This window comes from Limulus polyphemus, unplaced genomic scaffold (genome assembly GCF_000517525.1).
Source record: "Limulus polyphemus unplaced genomic scaffold, Limulus_polyphemus-2.1.2 Scaffold57, whole genome shotgun sequence".
NCBI lineage: Eukaryota > Metazoa > Arthropoda > Merostomata > Xiphosura > Limulidae > Limulus > Limulus polyphemus.
The window spans coordinates 560-20,851 of record NW_013665667.1 but is presented as its reverse complement, the minus strand read 5'-3'; the positions used below and the strand labels follow the sequence as shown (position 1 = coordinate 20,851).

General features: G+C 32.5%; 1 protein-coding gene across 1 annotated transcript in view; it reads right to left on the bottom strand.

Moving 5' to 3' along the window:
- LOC106464053 (glutamate dehydrogenase, mitochondrial-like) overlaps nucleotides 1-19,917 on the bottom strand; it is a 31,155-nt gene extending 11,238 nt beyond the window's left edge. Inside the window, exons 1-8 of the mRNA XM_013924165.2 lie at nucleotides 19,215-19,917; nucleotides 15,705-15,905; nucleotides 13,220-13,306; nucleotides 10,885-10,973; nucleotides 4,714-4,812; nucleotides 2,331-2,468; nucleotides 2,087-2,227; nucleotides 752-956 (exon numbers count right to left, since the gene is read on the bottom strand). Coding sequence (XP_013779619.1) covers nucleotides 752-956; nucleotides 2,087-2,227; nucleotides 2,331-2,468; nucleotides 4,714-4,812; nucleotides 10,885-10,973; nucleotides 13,220-13,306; nucleotides 15,705-15,905; nucleotides 19,215-19,683 — 1,429 coding nt within the window. The 5' untranslated portion in view covers nucleotides 19,684-19,917. The remainder of the gene's footprint in view (nucleotides 1-751; nucleotides 957-2,086; nucleotides 2,228-2,330; nucleotides 2,469-4,713; nucleotides 4,813-10,884; nucleotides 10,974-13,219; nucleotides 13,307-15,704; nucleotides 15,906-19,214) is intronic.
- Between the last annotated feature and the right edge of the window lie 375 nt (nucleotides 19,918-20,292).

Sequence of the window (20,292 nt, the reverse complement as noted above, 5' to 3'; positions counted from 1 at the left end):
TCTATATATATATATATATATATATATATATATATATATCTCATGAACATTATGCATGTATAAGTTTTATATGCTAGAAACACTAACTGTAATCAACAAATTCACAGTATTTTATTATGATGATAAACAGGATAGACTGCTTCATGAAATTTTGTTTTGGATATTACAATAATAAGGTATAGTTGTCTGGTGTTTCATAAACAGAAGCAAATTATGAATGTCCGGATTATAGGGGGCCCATGTTTTTTCCAAATGACCCATTTAAAATGGGAGCAATGGGCCCAATGACCCACCCCCCAAAAAAAAGATCCTAGCAAGATCTCTGCCAGTGGTTACTTCCTACTTGTGAAGGAGACCCTTATATCTCAAAAGTTTCAAAAACAAGACATTTATCACAGAAGTGTCAAACAATAAGGGACAAAGAAATTACTCTGTTCAACTATACAAGATATTTTATTTCTAATTTTTGACAAGTCCTTTTCTTGCTGATGAGGACCTGTAGCCTTGTGATCCAACTTATCAAAAACGATTTTCACCTTTTCAAAATTTTTTACTAGTATGACATCAATTTTGAAAAATTCTCAGCATCCACTTTTTTATGGCTGTAGATTAAACTATTTGTTTTTGATACAAAAGTATTATACAACATTAATAAATAATAATCAATGTAAGATGAAGAATGCAATTCACAAGCATGTCAGATTTCAGAAGCAAATTATAGATTATGGTAATGTTAATTCTATAAACTCACCTAGTAAATGATAATTGGATTCTCTTTCATATTTGAATAGAAGTCTCCCATAACTAACATGATTTAAATTCTTCAACCACTCAAAATATGACACAGTGACACCACCGGCATTAATATACAGGTCAGGGATAACCAGTATGTTGCGTTCAATAAGTAATTTATCAGCTGCAGGAGTTATAGGACCATTAGCAGCTTCTGCAATAATCTAAATGAAAAATAAATATCAAAGCCATAAGAAATACTACAGCTAACTCTTTATTTTATAGCATGAACTATAATTCATAATAGTAAAATTTTAATAACCCATTATAAGAATGGTTCCAATGCTAACATTCTTTCATTAAGCAAATACTGGTTTAAAACATGAAAGAAATTCTCTAAAATGAAACAGAATTCTGATACAAAACAACATAAAAGTAATATTTTTTATTAAAAAAAATTGAAAATTTGCAAGATTTGACCAAATGAAAAACATGTCCAGCATGTTTTGGGACACACAGATAGAATTCATATAACTATATCCCATTTAGCATTTTAAAATGGCAAGGGCATCTCAAAAGATCATTTTAGTATCTTAAACAGGCCACTCATGTTTTAGCACTAAGGCTATGTTCTTAAAATACATACCACAATTACCTGAGAAAAAGGTGATTGTAGAAAACTATAATGTAACAATAGGCAGAAAATGTTTCTGAAGGTTTTATATCTACTTAGAGTTTAGTGCAACATATCAACAAATTATAATCAGCATTAAACAGTCCATGCAATTATGTAAATATTTTTAAATACTTTATCTGAAGAAAATGGGGCCTGGTATGGCCTGGTGGTTAAGGTGCTCTACTTGCAATCTGAGGGTTAAGGGTACAAATTCCCATCACCAAACATGCTCACCATTTTGGCTTTTGGGGCATTATAATGTGACAGTCAATGCCACTATTTATTGGTAAAAGAGTAGCCCACAATTTGGCAGTGAGTGGTGTTGACTAGCTGGCTTCCCACTAGTCTTATCACTGCTAAATTAGGGATGGCTAGTGCAGATAGCTCTTGTGTAGCTTTGCACAAAATTCAAAACAGACGAAACTGAAGAAAATGGTGTTTAACATAACCTTGAACTTTTTTTTTTTTGTTATTAACTGTAGGTCTTCATATAACTTATATTTTATCCTCTAAGAATATACCATTCTAAATAATTATATACCAATCTTTCAAAAGATTGTTACAATTATTATTTTAACTACGATTTCATAAATTCAGAGAAAATTTCTTTAAATTTTATAATTTCAAATGAAGATGAAAGACAATAACAAAGCAATATAAATTTATATTCATACTCACCTTACATTTAAGCATGTGAGCATTACTTTTTGTGATGGATTTTTCTATTGCAGCAGGTATTAGAATGTCACATGGTTCAAAGAGCATGTTCTCTCCAGTGTAAGCTTCAGCCCCAGGGAAACCTACTATTGTGCCATTTGCCTAAAGCAGAAATTAACATATTTATTCATTAATATGATTAGCAACATATCAATTCAAGTTTTCACAAAAAAAAAAAAAGGAGGAAAAATCCAAATTTACCTACCAATTTCCAGTCTTCTAGTTCTCGAGGGTTAATACCATTGTCATTAAAAATACAGCCATCAACTTCCATTACCCCTACACAGCGAGCCCCAGCACGATGAAGATAACGCATGGTATGCAGACCCACATTGCCAAATCCCTAAAAATGATCACAACAAACTTCATTCAAAGTGACAACAAAATAGTTCATTTCTTAAATACAAACTTTTCAGTAGATTCTTAACTTGATAATTTACAGCATCTTTTCGGAAATATTAAATGAAAAAAGTAACAAATTATTAACTAATTTGATGTTCATTAGAATGTTTTATTGCAACTCTGAAGTGGTCTGCCAAAATTACTTTTAGTGCTCTAAAGGATTTAAATATATTCTTTATATAACTCTTAAGTTTAAAATAACCATACCCAAAACTTCTAGTTCCAAGTAAAGAAAGTAAGGCATGACACAGAACAAAAATTAAAATTCAGAAGTTCAACTTAGCAATGAAATATTTTTCAATAATTAGTTCTTGAACAGAAGTACATGGAGCAGAGATATGGGATTTTCAAATTAGAATAACATGCATACCATACACTACTCACTGAAACAACAGCTCTAAAATTATGTAAAAAGTATGAAAAATCTTGCCATCTTATTATTAGATGTTATTAATAATTATATCTCAATGCATTCTTTTTCACTTTAGATTTAAAATCAAATCAAAATTAAAACAGCATATTTGTTTATTAGTAATATTTTATACTCTGTATGAAATACCAAAGGCTGTGCACATTACATTAAAACAATTTTGAATATGCAAATCAGCAAATTACATGACATCACAGCAAACGTAGAGGCTTGGTGGAATGGCACGCATCAGAAACCCCATTTTGACATTGTTTGCCATTTCATAAGTAGCATGATGCCACCAAAAATCTATTACTTTTGGGAAGGGTATGGAAAAGCCCTTTCCAATACAAAATATTAATGTAGTACAAGCAAAAAGCACTGACCCATCAGATGTGACCAGATGTATGATTTTGGTTTTGCCCACATATCTGGATGTAACTGTGCCCAAACAATTTTGCATTTGGCACACTTTATGACTGTTTCAGTTTTATTAGTTGTGGATGCAACTCGTAAATTTGGCATCCTTCCTAAGTCATGGGCTACTTGGTTTTGTTGACTAATCAAAACCATAGCTGCTGATGTGGACCTCCCATCAATACCCCTTTGAAAATGCATAGCATGGCTTAAGAGATTAACAAAACAATTATCAATGTTTAAATGGCCATCAGCAAGAAGTGAGCATGTTACAAGTACGAACTGTTAAATTAGCTATTTATTGAAGGAGGAATATTAAATTAAAAATCAGAATTTACTACAATCTTCAAAAGCTGCAGTGGTCTTTTGTATCATAGTGTAAGATTATTATTATCTAAACAATTAAGTTAATTAGCATGTGCACAAGATTGCTCAATATAAAATATAATAAAGCTGGTTGGTGTTCTTCTTTCTCTATTATACTGTTAAATTTTCCAATTCATTAAATTATTTTATTACTCTCTTAGTTGTCCATTCTTTGACCCTACTTCTATTTTTAATATTTTCATTGATTCAGATTGTTAAATACCTCAATAAGAATCTTAATTTCTAAAAGAAAATTATAACCTAACATAATATATAAATATTAGGAGTTGAGTATGTATTTATAAATCCTGGAGAGGCTTTTAAAATACAAACGAAGAAAGAAAACTAAACAAATATAAAATTACTCTAAAATGGAAGAAAAAAAAAGAGGATAAAAAGAAACAAGGTTTGTCTGTTTTGGCCCTCTGTAACTTGCATTGATCACTGTATCACTATGTAATATTGATATTGGATACTAAAACTAAAGTGCACTGATGTTGCCCACTATGCATAAGATTATGTGTTCCTATAAATATACTGAAATATAATTTAGACAGTAATATTTATGCCATGTGTGATTTAATCTAAATTTATAATATTTTCTCTTACCAACTTTTGAAAACCATAAACTAAGCTTTAAATAGATGCATTCATCTTAACACTAGAATTAAATTCTCCTTTTCATTACTGTTTTTTTTTTATGTGAATGCTTAAAACAAAAGTGTAATGTGCCTGTCTTTTTGTGATGTCATTCTACAAAAATTTTCTTGGTTACAGAACATACTAAGTGAGAAAGACAGAACATATGTATATAGGTAAAGTGACCAGTTTTATATGCGTGTTTTCTTTAATTTGCCATAGAAGTTAAATATTTTGGAACAGCATTGCTTAACATTACTGCCAAATGCATCTTTTTTGGTCATCATTGCATTCAAAAATATGTATTTTTATCCCAAATCATAGCACAAAATGATTAGTCTTTGTAAGTACTTACTTGCACAATGAAAGTTTTTCCACCCCATCCTGGTGTGGTACCAATCATACTCATATAACTGGCTTCATTTATAAAGTTGTCAATTCCATGAAATACCCCCTGTAGAAAAAAAAATTCAGAACTAATATATAAACTGCAAGTACAACATCTCTGTCATAATCAGAAGCTAGATGTTAAATTTTATAGACAGATAGATGTGTAATCTCTTATCAAATCATTGTAAATTACAGAACTGTATAAACAATTCTTCTTCATACACATCAAATTTACTATGTACACCACCTGTAACTTACTAACTTTTGTGCATGCAAATATCATGCATCACATGTAATTTACTGGACTGCTTACACAGTATTTTAATGCTACATATAAATATTCATCTCATGTAATTTATTGGGTTGTATAACGACATAAAACATTAAAAGTTTTAGAATTAAATGTGTACAGACATTTGTTTTTACGCTTCTAAGTGATACACCTAATATATAATAAAGGAGTCTTCCTTCTTCTTAACAATATTGTATCTTTTACATAAATTTAATCAGTTTGTATTTATAATCAAGACACTTTTTGGTGCTTTTGATGTTTCTGGAGAGATAAATATTCATCTCAAATAATTCAAGTTTGCAAAGTCAATATCCATTTGAACCATGCCTGCAATTATCACAAAAAATTAACAGACAAATACATCTTTTTCATCAGTAAAAATGCTTTCAAAAACACTGCCCTAAACGTGGGTATGTGAATATGTCTATTCTATATGTTGTTGTGCAAAATGCACAACATATATTCCTCAAAAGTTAATATTTTCCTATATTGAAAATATATTTCTGATAGATACTTACCTCATTTAACATAATAGCTTTTCTTGTTCAGTGCTGCCCTCTATATGCAAAATTTTTTTTGCTCACCACTAACCTTGAAACTCCCACCTACTCCACATTTGTACATGATTCAACTGCATTTTAGCATGCAAATAAGCATGTGACAACCCTCCACCTATAGGAGTGCAACACATTCCTATCGCAGCTGGTTCCCTCTATATTGTAGAACCCAATCTTCACTTTGAGATTAGGTAGAAGAAGCACCAGAAGTGGGGATGAAGTGGGAAGTGTGAGAGGAGGTAAGTATCTATTGGAAATATATTTTCAGTGTTGAAAAATATTAACTTCCAATACAATATATTACTTACACTCACATAAGAGTTAGATTCCACATTGATGTGGTGGAGGGACCAGTGCAAAATTTGCCTAGATGAGCACCCTTTGGAAAGTATCTGAAGAATTCCCATTGAGTGTGATTTCTCTTGTTAGAGGAACACACTCATAGGAGACTGAGCAACATCTGGACTAGGTATACTCTTTGCCCTCGATGAATAAATGTGTCAATAAATGGGCAGCAATGAGGCACATTTTACAATTAGCCATACATGCTCCAAGTATAGAGTGAATAGGGCATGTCAGACCATAAACAGGAAGTCAACTCCAGTCCAAAACCTGCATAAGCGGGAACAAGCCACCTGGTCCATGGTAGGAGGAAGTTACTAAACCATCTGTAATCAGATGTGTCCATGGTTTAGAGTGGCTAGGGTGTGCCAAATCGTAATCAGGAGGTCAGCTCCAGTCCAAAACCAGCAGTACCAGGAATGGATCATCCGGGCCACAGTAGGAAAAGGGTCCTCTACCATCTTCACCTCAGACTCAGGAACCAGAAGGCAAGTAGCACTTCCATTCCAAGAACCTTAGCTATCATTTATGCATACCTAACACAAACATGACTTGTCCCCCTAGGAACTGACACCTGGATGGTGGTAGGAAGGTGGAATGCAAGGTGGGTCAATCCCAGTCCAAAACCATGCAGCATTGTGAATGTATCATCCAGTCTGCAGGAGAAAGACAGTCCCAGCCCATTCATATGTGAGGAATTATGTTGGTTGGTCCAGCTCCATCCAACACCAGTCGCCCAGGAACCAGAGGGGTGAAATGCATGAGATAGAAAAATCCAGTCCAAAACCATACATCATCTGGAATTGTACATCAGGTCCACAGTAGCAGGATAATCATGCCATCTACATCAGCAGAACACCATTACCCTACTCTCAATTGAGTGGGATTGAGCACACTCAGGAGGAAGCCTCCATACTTCACCACCCCAGCAGCTAGTAAGTGGTAAGAACTCCCATACTCCAGTGGAAGAACCATATTTTGAAAAGCAGACCATTCCTGAATTAGGCAATTGAAGGAGCAGCAGAGATGGGCAGCAATCCCTTTCTGCTTTACTCATGCTAGTCCATAAGTGTACGGTCTGGGACAGACATATTTAGGGTGCAAAAACACTGTGAAGAAGAACCTACTAGTGGTCTTGCAGAAAACCCCATCTCAACAGTGGGCCTTATTGAACTTATTGGCCGTACAGTGCGGATTTAAGAATAAGTATACCTAGACAGGCATCACTCGCCACAGAGTGGGATCCACTATAGAGAGGAGTGTGACCCTGTAAGAAAAAATAAATAAATTAATAAACATACTAACTCACAGTTGAACTGACGTGTTTAGTATAGCTATGGGCATAATGCAATATCTGGATGAGGACGAAATGCCTACCCAATGGGGTTAATGAGAGATGAACATGTGTGTGGTCCACCTGCCAACCTGGATGATTTCTCCCAAATGACAACATATATGGGCAGCCAGGGAAAGGTAACATGTCTAAGCTGATGTGATGACACCAGTAAAAACAAACTGTAGGGAGTTGGAAGATAAGGATGAATATGCCAGGGTTCCAATGGACATATACATGACACTAATTTGGGGAGTCTAAGTATGGAAAAACATGTCATGAAGATATGAAAAAACAATTATTCTGAGCGCAAGAGGGTCAAGGCACGATGTGTCCCCCCCAATATTAGGAGAAAAAAGGGAAACTAGGTATTCGGAGGAAGGGGGCCTAAATGAGAAGGGATACCAATAAAAAGTAACATATCTGTGTGAAGCAATTGGATATTTTTGAGGGAATTTTACAACTGCTTCAGTATTTTTAATGTTCAAGAGTTAAGGAAGAGGTTACAGAGATTTAAGTATTTTTAGTGTGATACACATACATGTAGAAATGGCGTAAGTAAGGACGCCTGTATTACGAAATTAGGTCAAGAACTAGGCAAAGCCCAGTTAGCTGGTTAGTTAGTATAGAGAATCAAGAGTTGAGAGTTATAAAACATGAAGCTACAGTAAGGACGCTAAGCAAAATGCTAGTCACGAGTTTGACAGTGATAAGTTACTGATGCCGAGTTAGGGGCATTGTAGAAGCTACTAAAAAGTTTATGATAGCATCTCAAATTGGTGCTTTGATGTGAGATCTGTTACTCCAGACCAGTGTTGTAGTACAAGTAAAAAGGCAACTGAAGCACTCACCATCACAGTGACCAATTACTTGAGTTTTGGTTCTTGTTCTGGATTAGCCTGGAAAGTTGCACAGATTGACCAATAAAGTGTTAGAGCTACTTGCGAATAGTTAGGAATACTATTTGGAAGGTCAAAAAATATAGAGAAAATATAGTATAAAACTCATGTCTAGAGCTAAAAATCAGTTATCTCCAAGAAGAATCGAAGTTCCAAGCCACTATGAATATGAAGGTTTCCAATCTCCAGAAGTATACCAGTCCAACTCTGTTGCAAGTAAAGAATTGTTCAATTAATGTAGTTTACTAAAGGAAGTTAATGCTTATACTAGAGAGAGAAATTCTATATGTATTGATTATTAGCTTTAACTGAAAGGTGAAAACTAAAGTTGCGAGAAACTAAGATTTTAGTAAATGTTTAACTATTGATGTTAACAGTATATACTATGTGGAAAGACCTAATAAACATTGCTATTTTGATCAATGTTAGTCTCAGAATCTGTTTCTTTATTCTAACTGTAAATTACCTCAAGTTAGCAATTTGTGAGCTCCACTCACCACTGCAATCGGCAGTATAATCGAAACTCCAACTATTAGCCCTAAGGGCACTGTCCGTTACATATGTCCCCATATCAAAGAAGGCTAATGCCTGCCTGGTGGCATCCACACATGAAAAATCAGGATTGCACGGCCAAGGAGGTGGAAAAGAAAAACTACCCAAATCATCATAATCTTACCCAGATTCACCAGACAAAAAAATGTCAGGTCTGGGCTTGGAAGAAACAGCTGACTGCATGATGTACCCCTACTTCTGTCGAAAACCACAACCTCCACAGCCAAAAGTGTAAAGCCTGTAACCTCAGACAAAGTAGGTTAAAATTTGGTAATATTCGTCACTACTGAAGTAGTGGCAGTAAAAGAAAATTCAGAATTCATGTTCAACTGGAGTGAAGTTCGAAACAAATAAACTACAGCATGGTTATCACTGTATAAAACAAAGCAAAAAACAAGTAAATTATTTAATAACCTGCATGAAAAGAGCAACAACTAATAAATGGAAATTAAAGTAACAGCATGAGTAAAAATTAACACATCCTAACACTACTGTGCCAAATCGAGAAGTGAAAATTGGTTCTATGATATAGAGGGAGCCAGCTGCAATAGAAGAGTGTGTTGCACTCCTATTGGTGGAGAGTTTTCACATGCTTATTTCCATGCTAAAATGCAGTTGAATCATGTAGAAATGTGGAGTAGGTGGGAGTTTCACGGCTAGTGGCGAGTAAAAAATATGCACATATAGAGGGTAGCACTGAATGATAAAAGCTATTATGTGAGATGAGGTAAGATATCATATCAGAATAACTGTTTTTTGATAAAACTATCTGTTATATTATTCACAAACTTACCTTTCTCTGAAACATTTAAATATGTGCAAAAGAATTATTTGACAGATAATACAATGCATTGTTTTAACATAAGTGATACATTATAACAGCAACAAAAAACACGTTTTTTTTTTCCTGTCATGTAGCCCCTTAATATTATTTTATTACTAGTATGTTAAGTATAGTTCTCTCTTAAAAATAAGTACCAATGAAGGGAAATAACACTTAATGTCAGTTGCAACTTTACTGAAATCTAAACATTTGAATTCAGTAGAAAACTGTAAAAGACTACATGAACAGAAAAATAACTTCTTATTCAGTTGCAAATAATTTGATTCAAAACAATCATAAGCTCATCACAAATACAAAGAAGTTCTAAACATACACGTGTGAAAACATCTAGTAACAGCATGATTTTCTAGCTCAGTGACTTCTGTTACATGTTAGTTTGTTTGTTTGTTTGTTTATATAGCCTGAGAACAATTTTTTGGTCCTTTGAAACAGGAATAAATACTTATTTATTATTTTAAGTTGCTCATAAAGTATAATTGTTACATTTCCCAATTAGTTATAAATGATTCAGTTCTTTTTTATGGGCCTTTACATTCTCTGAATGAATTATTTCCAAGTCCTTAATGAAAACTCTGATATACTTGTTAGAACTATTCATAATATATCTTATAGCTAGTTTTTATTTCTGATGAAGAAACTACCATTCATTCATAAAATATGCCTTAAATGATTTTTGTTTTCATACAAAACTAAAATCACTATTGTAGTTTTCTCCTGTTGATGTTGTGGTTGCTTGAACCGAAACAATAAAATTAACATGCTGCTTCATTAGTTTTTCTGAATGCTGAGTGAAGTTAATTCAATTTAAAAAAATTATAATTGATGTTAAAATAAATATTATTAATCCTTACCCTAATTCTGATTTGTAAATGACTTATACAAAATTGATAAATATTACACTTTACCAACTTAATCTCGTTCACATCATGACAATTGGCGCTCATGCAATTTGATAAGATAAATTGTCTCTCAAGTACTACTGTGTTTGTTGTATCTCAGTTGTCCTGGTAAACCTTGGTGTAGGATGAAAGCTAGGCCTCGTCAGCACTAGATATAGCAGATATAGTGTGGTTGACATACTGTTATTACATTATTTTTTACTTTCAATCATAAGTTCTTATTTTATATTTTATAATAATTTTCTGAAATTCTCTAATGAAATTCTTAATTTCTGCCTAAGAAATATGATTTCCCATTTGCAAATAATATTTATGTTATAGAAATTATTTTCTGATTTTACAGTGTGTAATAGATTAACCAGGTTTCATAAATATCCAAATATCACACTTCATTGAAAATGATTAAAAATTTACAAACCCTTCCAGTAGCTGATATTCTTCCATGAATACCCCCTTGATTGATTGGTTTTCCTGTCACACAGGCATAAGCATTTAAGTCAGCATGACCTAAAGTCAAAACATAAAAAAAACACCATTTTATCTAAAGTAACCAAAACAAAAAAATTAAAACAAATTTAAAATTTAATTGTTTGTTGATTTTTCTTTCAATGAATATGTGTTTAATGAAATACTGTTACTTCAATTTAATAAGTCTGCAAATCTAATAGGAAAAAAAAATGTTCAGTCAACCAAAATCAAATCTTATATAAATGTTAGGATCAATGATGCCAATTCAAATATAAGAGATCAGAAAAGATTGTACAACTGCTACAGAAATAGTTTCGTGAAACCTATTCAGTGTACAAGTACTATCCTATAAATGTTTAGAAATAATACAAAATTGGCAATTATTTCTCAATATAGATTACTTTAGTATTTACCTAAAAAGGGTTTGAAATGACAATACTAGAAAATTTATACTATGTGTATTATTATTTTAAATATATTTGTGTTTTTTTATTGTTATCAGATACAAAATTTTGGATTATTGTTTCTTAAATGATTTAGCATTTTTCTATAACCCCTCTATTGTACAAAGGATGATGGTTTCTAGGCACCAATTTAACAGTTCAATCACAAAGAAATCCACAAGTGCTGTATCCAGCAACTTGACTTGTATGTCTTTATATGGAATAGCATAAATACCCATTACTTTTTCGAGATGCCTGAAGTACACAACTGTTGAATGGATATGTTATGGAAGCAGCTTCTCACCTGTTATGTGATGCCACACTTTGCTTACCACAGTTAGGATACAACTTGTTGCAGGTCTCTTTATGGATGATCCTGGTGCCTCAAGTACAGCAGGGCAATTAGTGGAATTCATTAATCAATTAATCATTGGGCTCATTAATTGATTATTCTCAAATGAGACTATCTTTCTATTTTCAGTTTGTTTTCAGTTTTTTGAAAGAAATTTTCAAACTAACCTCTGTTTAAGATAACAGATAATTTTATGTACAATAATTAAGGATTAAGTAACTTTTTAATCCTAAAATATTATACATAAAAATCTGTCATATATGCAACATAAAACAAAACATATAATAAGCTGATAGCATGGTTAATACCATTCCATGAGTTTTGCCTTCCAAATTTCCCCAATACTTCCCAACTAAAACTATTAAATTTTTGTTGATGAAAAAGATAATTAAATTATGATAGTGATTATAAATCAGAGAAAAACTAAATATAACACTGACTAGTGAGATTACAAGCAGATATAGGTTAACTTAAGTTATATACACTTAGGAGATTTAATAATCTACACTCTTTAACTACAAAAACTGTTTTTCATTTATTAATATAAAAAAAAAAATTATAAATACTTGGCCATAAGCCTTCTTTAGGTGCTAGTTCTACAGAAGCTACAAATGAAATGGTAAAATAAAAGTCAAGTATCTAAATGGAATTTATGAGGAAAGAACAGTGTTTACTGACAACAGAATGTAGATAAACTAAGCAACTCCTCTAATCAACAGGCCATCCTGGCCAAAAGCTGAATAAACTTGAACTAATCAAAAATAATAATGAGAAATCATAGTGGTAATATTTTGAGTACATGTACTTGTTTAGTTAGAATAATCAAAAGAAGTACTTATCAGGAATGCTAATTTTGATTAGTTAACTATTTTCATGATATTAATCAACTTACTCGTAATTTCAATTAATCAATTATTTTACATGATACTATTCCTTTGTTTTCCAATGCAATTACACAAAAAGGATATCCCCATTTTAAAAATTCTATATCCCCGATCTAAACACATCTTTATGATTTAAGTGTATGAATATTTTATATCTTAAACTACCGGACAATGTCAAAATGTAGATTTGATATATTCTGTTCCATTGCAACTTTATAACAACTATGGTTGTCACATGACTTGCTGATTTGCAAATTAAAAATAAGTACAATACAACTTTCTAAATGCTCTGTATATAAGATAACACCCAGTTATCCAAGTTGTATATCCAAATATACTTAACTTTCACAAACAAATTGGCAAAAATAGGAAATGCCTAACTGAAATGCAAACAAACAAACTGTAGATTAAATAAACAATGTATTCACAAACAATAAATTGATGAAAAAAAATTGGGATGTTACAGATCAGAAAGAGGCATTCTGTAACACTTATATTTCCTTTCAAGACATCTCAAGTTTCATTTAAATATGCAGTGTTGCTATTTAAAATTATCCCAAATATTTTGACAAAGATTGTGTACATTAATTAGAAAGTACACATTACCAATTGTTGATCCAAATGTGTCTGCAATCCAGCTCATTTCCCGTTCTCCAGTTCCCATATCAGGTGCTGGAACATCAATGCCAGGTCCTATAGTACAAACAGTTTTTTTAATCCCTTTTTTGTAATCATCACAGCAGCATCATTTCACAAAAGGCTTGGGGTTAAGGGCAAAGAAGAGAACCCCCAATTCAGCTGCCATTTGAGCCCCTTCGCCAAGCTTGACATTTCTGATTATTTCAAGTTTTCTAATTAACCCTAGTGTAGTTAGTAAATCTACAGTACAAAATTCTCAGACCTAAATTTTGTGGAAGGTGTACTGTACCTCATGAGTGTAAGAGGCTAAGAGAAAGAAATTTTGCATCCTGGTAAACTTCAACTAGAAAGAATGTATTCTGAAAACAAACTTTTCAATATCTTTCACAAAAAAGTGGTATTTGACTATTGGGATTTTTCTAAAGTTCTATTGCACAATAATATTTTTCTTAATTTCCTATTTCTGCAGTTTTCAAAGTACAATTAAATATTTTGTCACTTGGGTTCTAACTTGAAAGAGCCTATGAACTTGAAATTTTGTATGAGCAAAGACGTATGCTCCATATGATATCCCAAATAAACTGAGACATGTTCTTCAAAAGAGTCAAAATATTTTCTGTGCATTTTATAACCAAAAGATTTCTTATTATAAAATTATGACCAAAGGTATTCCTTTCTAAAGTTATATTATATAACTGGTAATATGTCAAATTCTTACAAATAATTTTGTAGAATTGGTAAATAAAGTACAGTAAATTTCGAAAGGTTAAAAATTATTTATCAAAGTGAAATGCAAGCATATCATATGTCTTCCATCTGCTTTAGTGATATAGAAAGTTTTTAATTTTTCTGTTATTTATTTTCTATGCTGTAATGGCAGCAACACATGGTCAAGATAGTTAATGAGATTACCTTGTTCTAGTTGCTTTGTTTATTTATTCTGTATAGTAGGTAATGTCTATTCTGCCCATGAGGATATTGCAGTAACATATATCGTATGGGTTGAGAGAATTTGCACTGTAATATCTTTGCTAACTAAGTTTGACATTGTCTGAGTGATACAGCTGACCAATGTCGTGAGAGAGTAAAGGTCACAAGGTGATGCTGTAAACAATATAAATAAACTAAGTTTACTTGTTGAATTCAGGTGTACTTTCTTATTTCAGTTCTACTTGGTTTTTATCATGACTAATTCAGCAGAGATTCATCTTGAAAAACAGAAAGCTAATGAGCTATTCATTAATTCAGTAGATCTCATTACCAATTTGTTTATGTAGGAATGTACACATTTGTTTTTGTTGTTTCTAAATAAAGATTGTTTTCACTGTCCTTCAAATGTGTCCAACCTTTTTTTATTTCTCACACATCTGAAACTCAGTCAAGTTATCCACTACAGAACACTTCCCTTATTTGTTGATTGAATCTGCTACTATTTGCAGGTTTGCCTTTCAGATATTTATCAGGAAATTGGTTTTACAAGAAAATATCACACAAATACAACCTGAGAAAATCCAGATTAGATTTTCCATCAGTCGTTTTGCATTAGAAGTTATATACATGTACAGTACTACTGTGATTTTAATTGTGTGAAAATTCAAGGATGAACCTAGCACACAGTCACTCAATCTGTGCAAAACCAAGAGATTTATGAACCTAATATGCACAATATCAGATGTAAATTTTTGTTACAGTTAAGTGAAATGAAAGAGACAAGATATGGTATTCAATATTTAACAAAATAAAACACTTCATTTCGCCATAAAACTTTTGAAGATACAAAGCTAATCGATTAGCGGTCAGACTATTATAATGTACAATAGAAGTTGAATTTAACTAAAGTGAAATAAACTGTATTTAATTGATCACTTAAGGTACCGACTAAGCTGAAGATGAAATGAATAAAATGTACATGATCATCATGTTGAAGAATATGGTAAAACCACAATGGGACTTCTTGGCCATTTTAGACTATGACACTAGACTTGAGGATAGATTAGACAGCTCTAAAACAGTGCAATGGGTATGCTAATAAGGTTAAGACAAGACAAAAATAAAGCTTTAAGGTGATACATGTCCTGGTTGAAGTTATGAAACATAAACAAGAAAATCTGGATTATGGTGAGAAAGCAAAGCTTATGTACATTTTCCTGATGCGTGCATAATAAATTACATGGAAGACAGGAGAGTCAAAAACTGTGTATAAGTTGATGCATGCTCTTCATTGTGTCAACGACATTCAGAACCTAAAGTTCCTGATTGTTGACAGAAGGAGAGCAAGTTAAGGCTTTTAGTATTTCAGTAGTAAGTCTACCTGATTTGCATGGCTGATAATAAAACAACATATAATCATGTCAAAATTGTTCAATATTTGTTATCATAATCTTACAAATACACATAAAGTTCTCAAAATTATAAAAGGTTAAAAAATTTTACCTTTTTTTTTCATACTTACCAAGAAATCCTTTTTTTGCAAGCATTAATGCAAAGTTTCTTGTAATCTTTTCTAATTCAAATTCACTATATTCTTTGGGATTTATTTTAAGGCCTGCTTTACCACCTCCAAAAGGAACATCCACTACAGCACACTTGAAAGTCATCAAGGCAGATAAGGCTTTCACTTCATCCACACTAACATCTGAGCTGTAACGAATACCTAAAGGTGAAAAAAATATTTAATTACGCATCCATCTAGTTTTGGAACTGCAGTCTTAATTTTTTAAAGAAAATTAGCTGATTTAAGTGCACTATGAAACAGGGAGATCACTGAATTTGGTAACAGACTGGGAATTAACAAACTGATAGGATAGTTACAATAATGAGGAGACTAGAAAAAAGACTAAGAGCATAACAGCTTAAATAGTTTTAAAGTCTGTCAGATTTGAACATAAGTTTATTTTCTATTATTTCAGTGTTAGGAATATCAGGACAAAAATAGATGAGTTCAGGGCTTAAGTTGAAATGGAAAACTACATTATAAAACGGAATACTGAAACTATATCACCCAAGCCTATTAATTCCTGGCTGCTCTAATGAAGTTCCTCCACCTCTCTGTCCTGTGCAACCTCTGAACATTCTTCATCTTCTATTTCAACATCACAACACCCTCTGCAAAATTATCTCACCATCTTTTTCTCAGTCTCCCTAATGGTCTTCCAAACATAGCAATCTTGGACAATCTATTGTCTTCCATTCTGACAACAAGGCCAGCACATCTCATTCTTCTTGCTTTTACAATGTTTGTAATAGGGGTTAATCCACTGATACCCATCAACTCTTCATCATGTTGTCTTCTCCAACTATTCTCACCCATATCATCCACTGGCCCTAAAATTCTTTGTAAAACTATATTCTCAAAGACCTGAACTTTCTTTTCTAAATATTTTATAAATGACCATGCTTCAGATCCATATAGAACAACTGGTTTTATAATGGTGTTGTACATTCTAGCATTGGTTTTTCTGCTGACACTTCTTTCACTAAGCATTTCTTTTAAACTCCAGAATATTCTATATCCACTTGTAATTCTATTTATTATCTCTATTTTCATATTATTATCTCTTGTCACTGTGGTTCCCAGATACTTAAAATTCAGATATTCAATATTCATGTTTATTATTCTCCTTTAATCTCCAAGCTCACCACCTTTACATACTTTTATAATATTTGTTCTTTCCTCACTTATGGTTAATCCCATCTTCTCAATAATAGGAATTATTTAAAATTCTAGGTTATAAGTTATTTATTATTGACAAACTTCTTAGAAAAGGGGATGGAATGGATCTTAATATAAAAAGTGAACTAACTGCATACTGTTGGAAATGAAGATGTATAAGACTATAATGAAGTTGAATCTATATAGGTTACAATAAGGGGTTTCAAGGCTAGAAAGTTCTTAAATAGCAACTGTTATTGGCCACTTGATCAAACAGGTGATGTCAATGAGAAATTATATAATGAAATCATGGGCCCTTAAAGGATGCTGATACCAAGGTTTTTGTTGATGACTGTGAGATAGCTGATATAAACATTTTTTTCTCCTCCATTTTTACAAGAGAATGTGTTAGCAATATTCCTGACATTAAGTGTTCTAAGGAATACATTGGGATTGGCCTCAATTATGTAGATATTTATCCCTTGGTGGTAAAAAGAAATACTAAGAGAATAAAAATTGATAGAGCACCATGACCATACAATGTTTTAAAGCAAGTCAAAGATCAGATATGCGAGCCCCTTTCTTTCATTTTTGATAGGTTAACAGACCACTGAGGTTGGCCCCTGAGGATGGAAGAATTGCTAATATCACATCTTTTTCTAAAAGGAATAACATAGTTGCCCTGAAAATTTATAGATCAGTTAGTCTTATCTCTGTAGTAGGAAACAAAATCTAAAGAATCTCATAAAAGAACTTAACCAGCTAGTGAAATATGATATAATAAAATAAACATGAATTCACTAAAGAAAATATTCTCTTCAGTAGCATAAGTATGTCCCTGCAGACCCCACAATTGTGAAGGGGTCTAAGCCAAAAGTGGGCCTGAAGGGCCTGACAAACTTAAGAATTGCTGATAAGGGGAATAAATGTAGGGCCCAATTACTTTTTTTTTATGTGAGGAGGCAATCTTTTTTAGTTATGCCACTGCTTTTCTTACTAATATGTTACATTTTCAAGGATGTTTCTTGTTATCTAGGTGATAGAAATGGTGCGAGTTGGATGTGCTTGGATTATCATAAAGCTTTTGACAAAGTGACACACACAAAAGATTAGCTAAGAAAACAACACTGATGGGGGCTGGGGAAAGACAAGTAAACTTGATAGTAGAATGGTTGGATAAGAAAAAGCAAAACATTATTAATGGAGTTACACCAAACTAGACCTTTGTTACTAGTGAAGATCCCCTGAGGTTATTGCTTGGGTCTTTGCTTTTGCTTATTTACATTAATAACATTGATAGAGTCATAATTATTAAAGTCTGTGGATGAAATCAAACTTTTAGATATTTCTAGCTGTTTTAACAATGTTTAGGTATTACAGAATGACTTGGATCAATTGGTCAGTTGGACAGATATTTGGCAAATGCCCTTTAATTATTGTAAATACAGATAATACATTTAGGTTTTGATAATTTGAATCACATATTCAATATAAATGGAAACCCATTCAAGAGCATGATTAAAGAAAAGGATCATAGAATTGTGGTGATAAGTCAATTAAGTCATTGAGGCAGTATTTCGTTGCTTAGTAGCAATGTTAATAGAGTTTTAGTGTATTTATAGGCATTGATTACATTTACAAATCAAAAGGTATTTGGGCCACACTTGCAATACTGTTACAGTCTGAGTATGACTTCTAAAATGATTAAAGATATAAAAGAGTTATCTTACAGGGATAGGTTAATATATCTTAAATTATTTTCTCCTGAGAAGAGAATGGTAAAAGGTAATGTAATTGAAGTTTATAAGAATATCTGAGACAACGATGGGATACAATTCTCTGATTTCTCTGTGCTATATTCTGAAGACAATAGGACAGGATGACACATCCCTAAAATTTGGAAAACACATGCTGATTGACATATGGGATGAATTGCCATCAACAGTAATACAGGCAAGTACTTCCCAATAATTTAAAATGAGAATCAATCATTCCATGAAAAATAAAAGATGGTTTCCAAGTTTTTACTTTCTCTCCAGGGTGAGTGTGCAAAGACAGCCTTAAAGGTCCAAATGGTCTGTACATTACATTAAATTATTACATCTCCAATAGTACAACATATATATATATATATGTATGTTTCACACAAAAGTCATAAGCTGATATAAACCATTTCAGATCATAACATTTTTTTCAACCTCGACTAGTAATTATATTTGTTCAACTTCTAAATAAAAGCAATAAGTTACAAGTGATCACCATATCTTATGAGTTATACTTATGTCTTAAGTTAAGTTATATTTTTCCTACCTCCTTTACACGGTGTTCTGTGTTGGCTATGCTGAGCACGCCAACCTCGTATCATCTCATATTCTCCGTTGTCCCTTTTTAATGGAAATGATATCTCTAAAATAGAATGGCACGGTCCTAATAAGCCAAGGTATCCTCGAACTTTTTTTCTCTTTTCTTCTAAACTCAATTTGCCTTTAAATTCTTCCACAAGTTTATCTTCTACAACCTGCCAACCACGGTGGTAGAAAAAACCAACCATGTGAAAAAATGACGGGTCTTCAGCATCTTCAACGTAGGCTATTTCTTCTGGAATTTCATGTAAACTAAAGTTTCGGCTACTTAGAGCTAGAACTGTGTTTTTGACTACCGGTAGTTGCAGTCTGTTAAAAGATAAGTTGGCCCGCAAGGATAATACGCCATTTTGCACAATATGATGAGGAGAAATTACAATTTTATTACCTAGAGTCGCGATAGCTCGAAGAAACATGTTTATACAATACAATTTTATTAAAATTTACAGCAGCAGTAATTTACTTTATATATTTATAGTACGTTGAAGATGAGCATAGGAACTGAAACATAGACAGTACTTTAAAATATACCTAACCAAATCTAACAGAATGGGTAATACAAAAAATAAAACGTGACTCCTGTTTCAGATATAGTCCTGCTATCGAGTCTCGACAGAAAACATGCTGAAATGAAAGACGAACTGAGGTGTGTGTCTTTCGTCACATATCCTAAGCCAATCAGACCTACGATATCAACAGAAGGTTTTGGCGTTTTGCGCAATCTTTCAAGCTGTAAACATACTTTGGACGCCTGGAATTGACCCTAAAAGACTACAGTCAAGGATGATTTCGAGATTCATTTACATTACTTAATGTTTCACTTTAAGCACATGCACTAAGATTGTTGGTGTTTTTTTTCCATAAAGATTACACATAAAATCTAAAAAAGGGAGAAACGAAGGTAGATTATTTAACGTTTATCTTTTTCAATTAGAAACATGGACACTACACTGTTTCTAAATCTGTTAGTGGGGTTACCATTAATAACGCCGTAAACATGTACCTTTCTCTACATAAGCCCCACC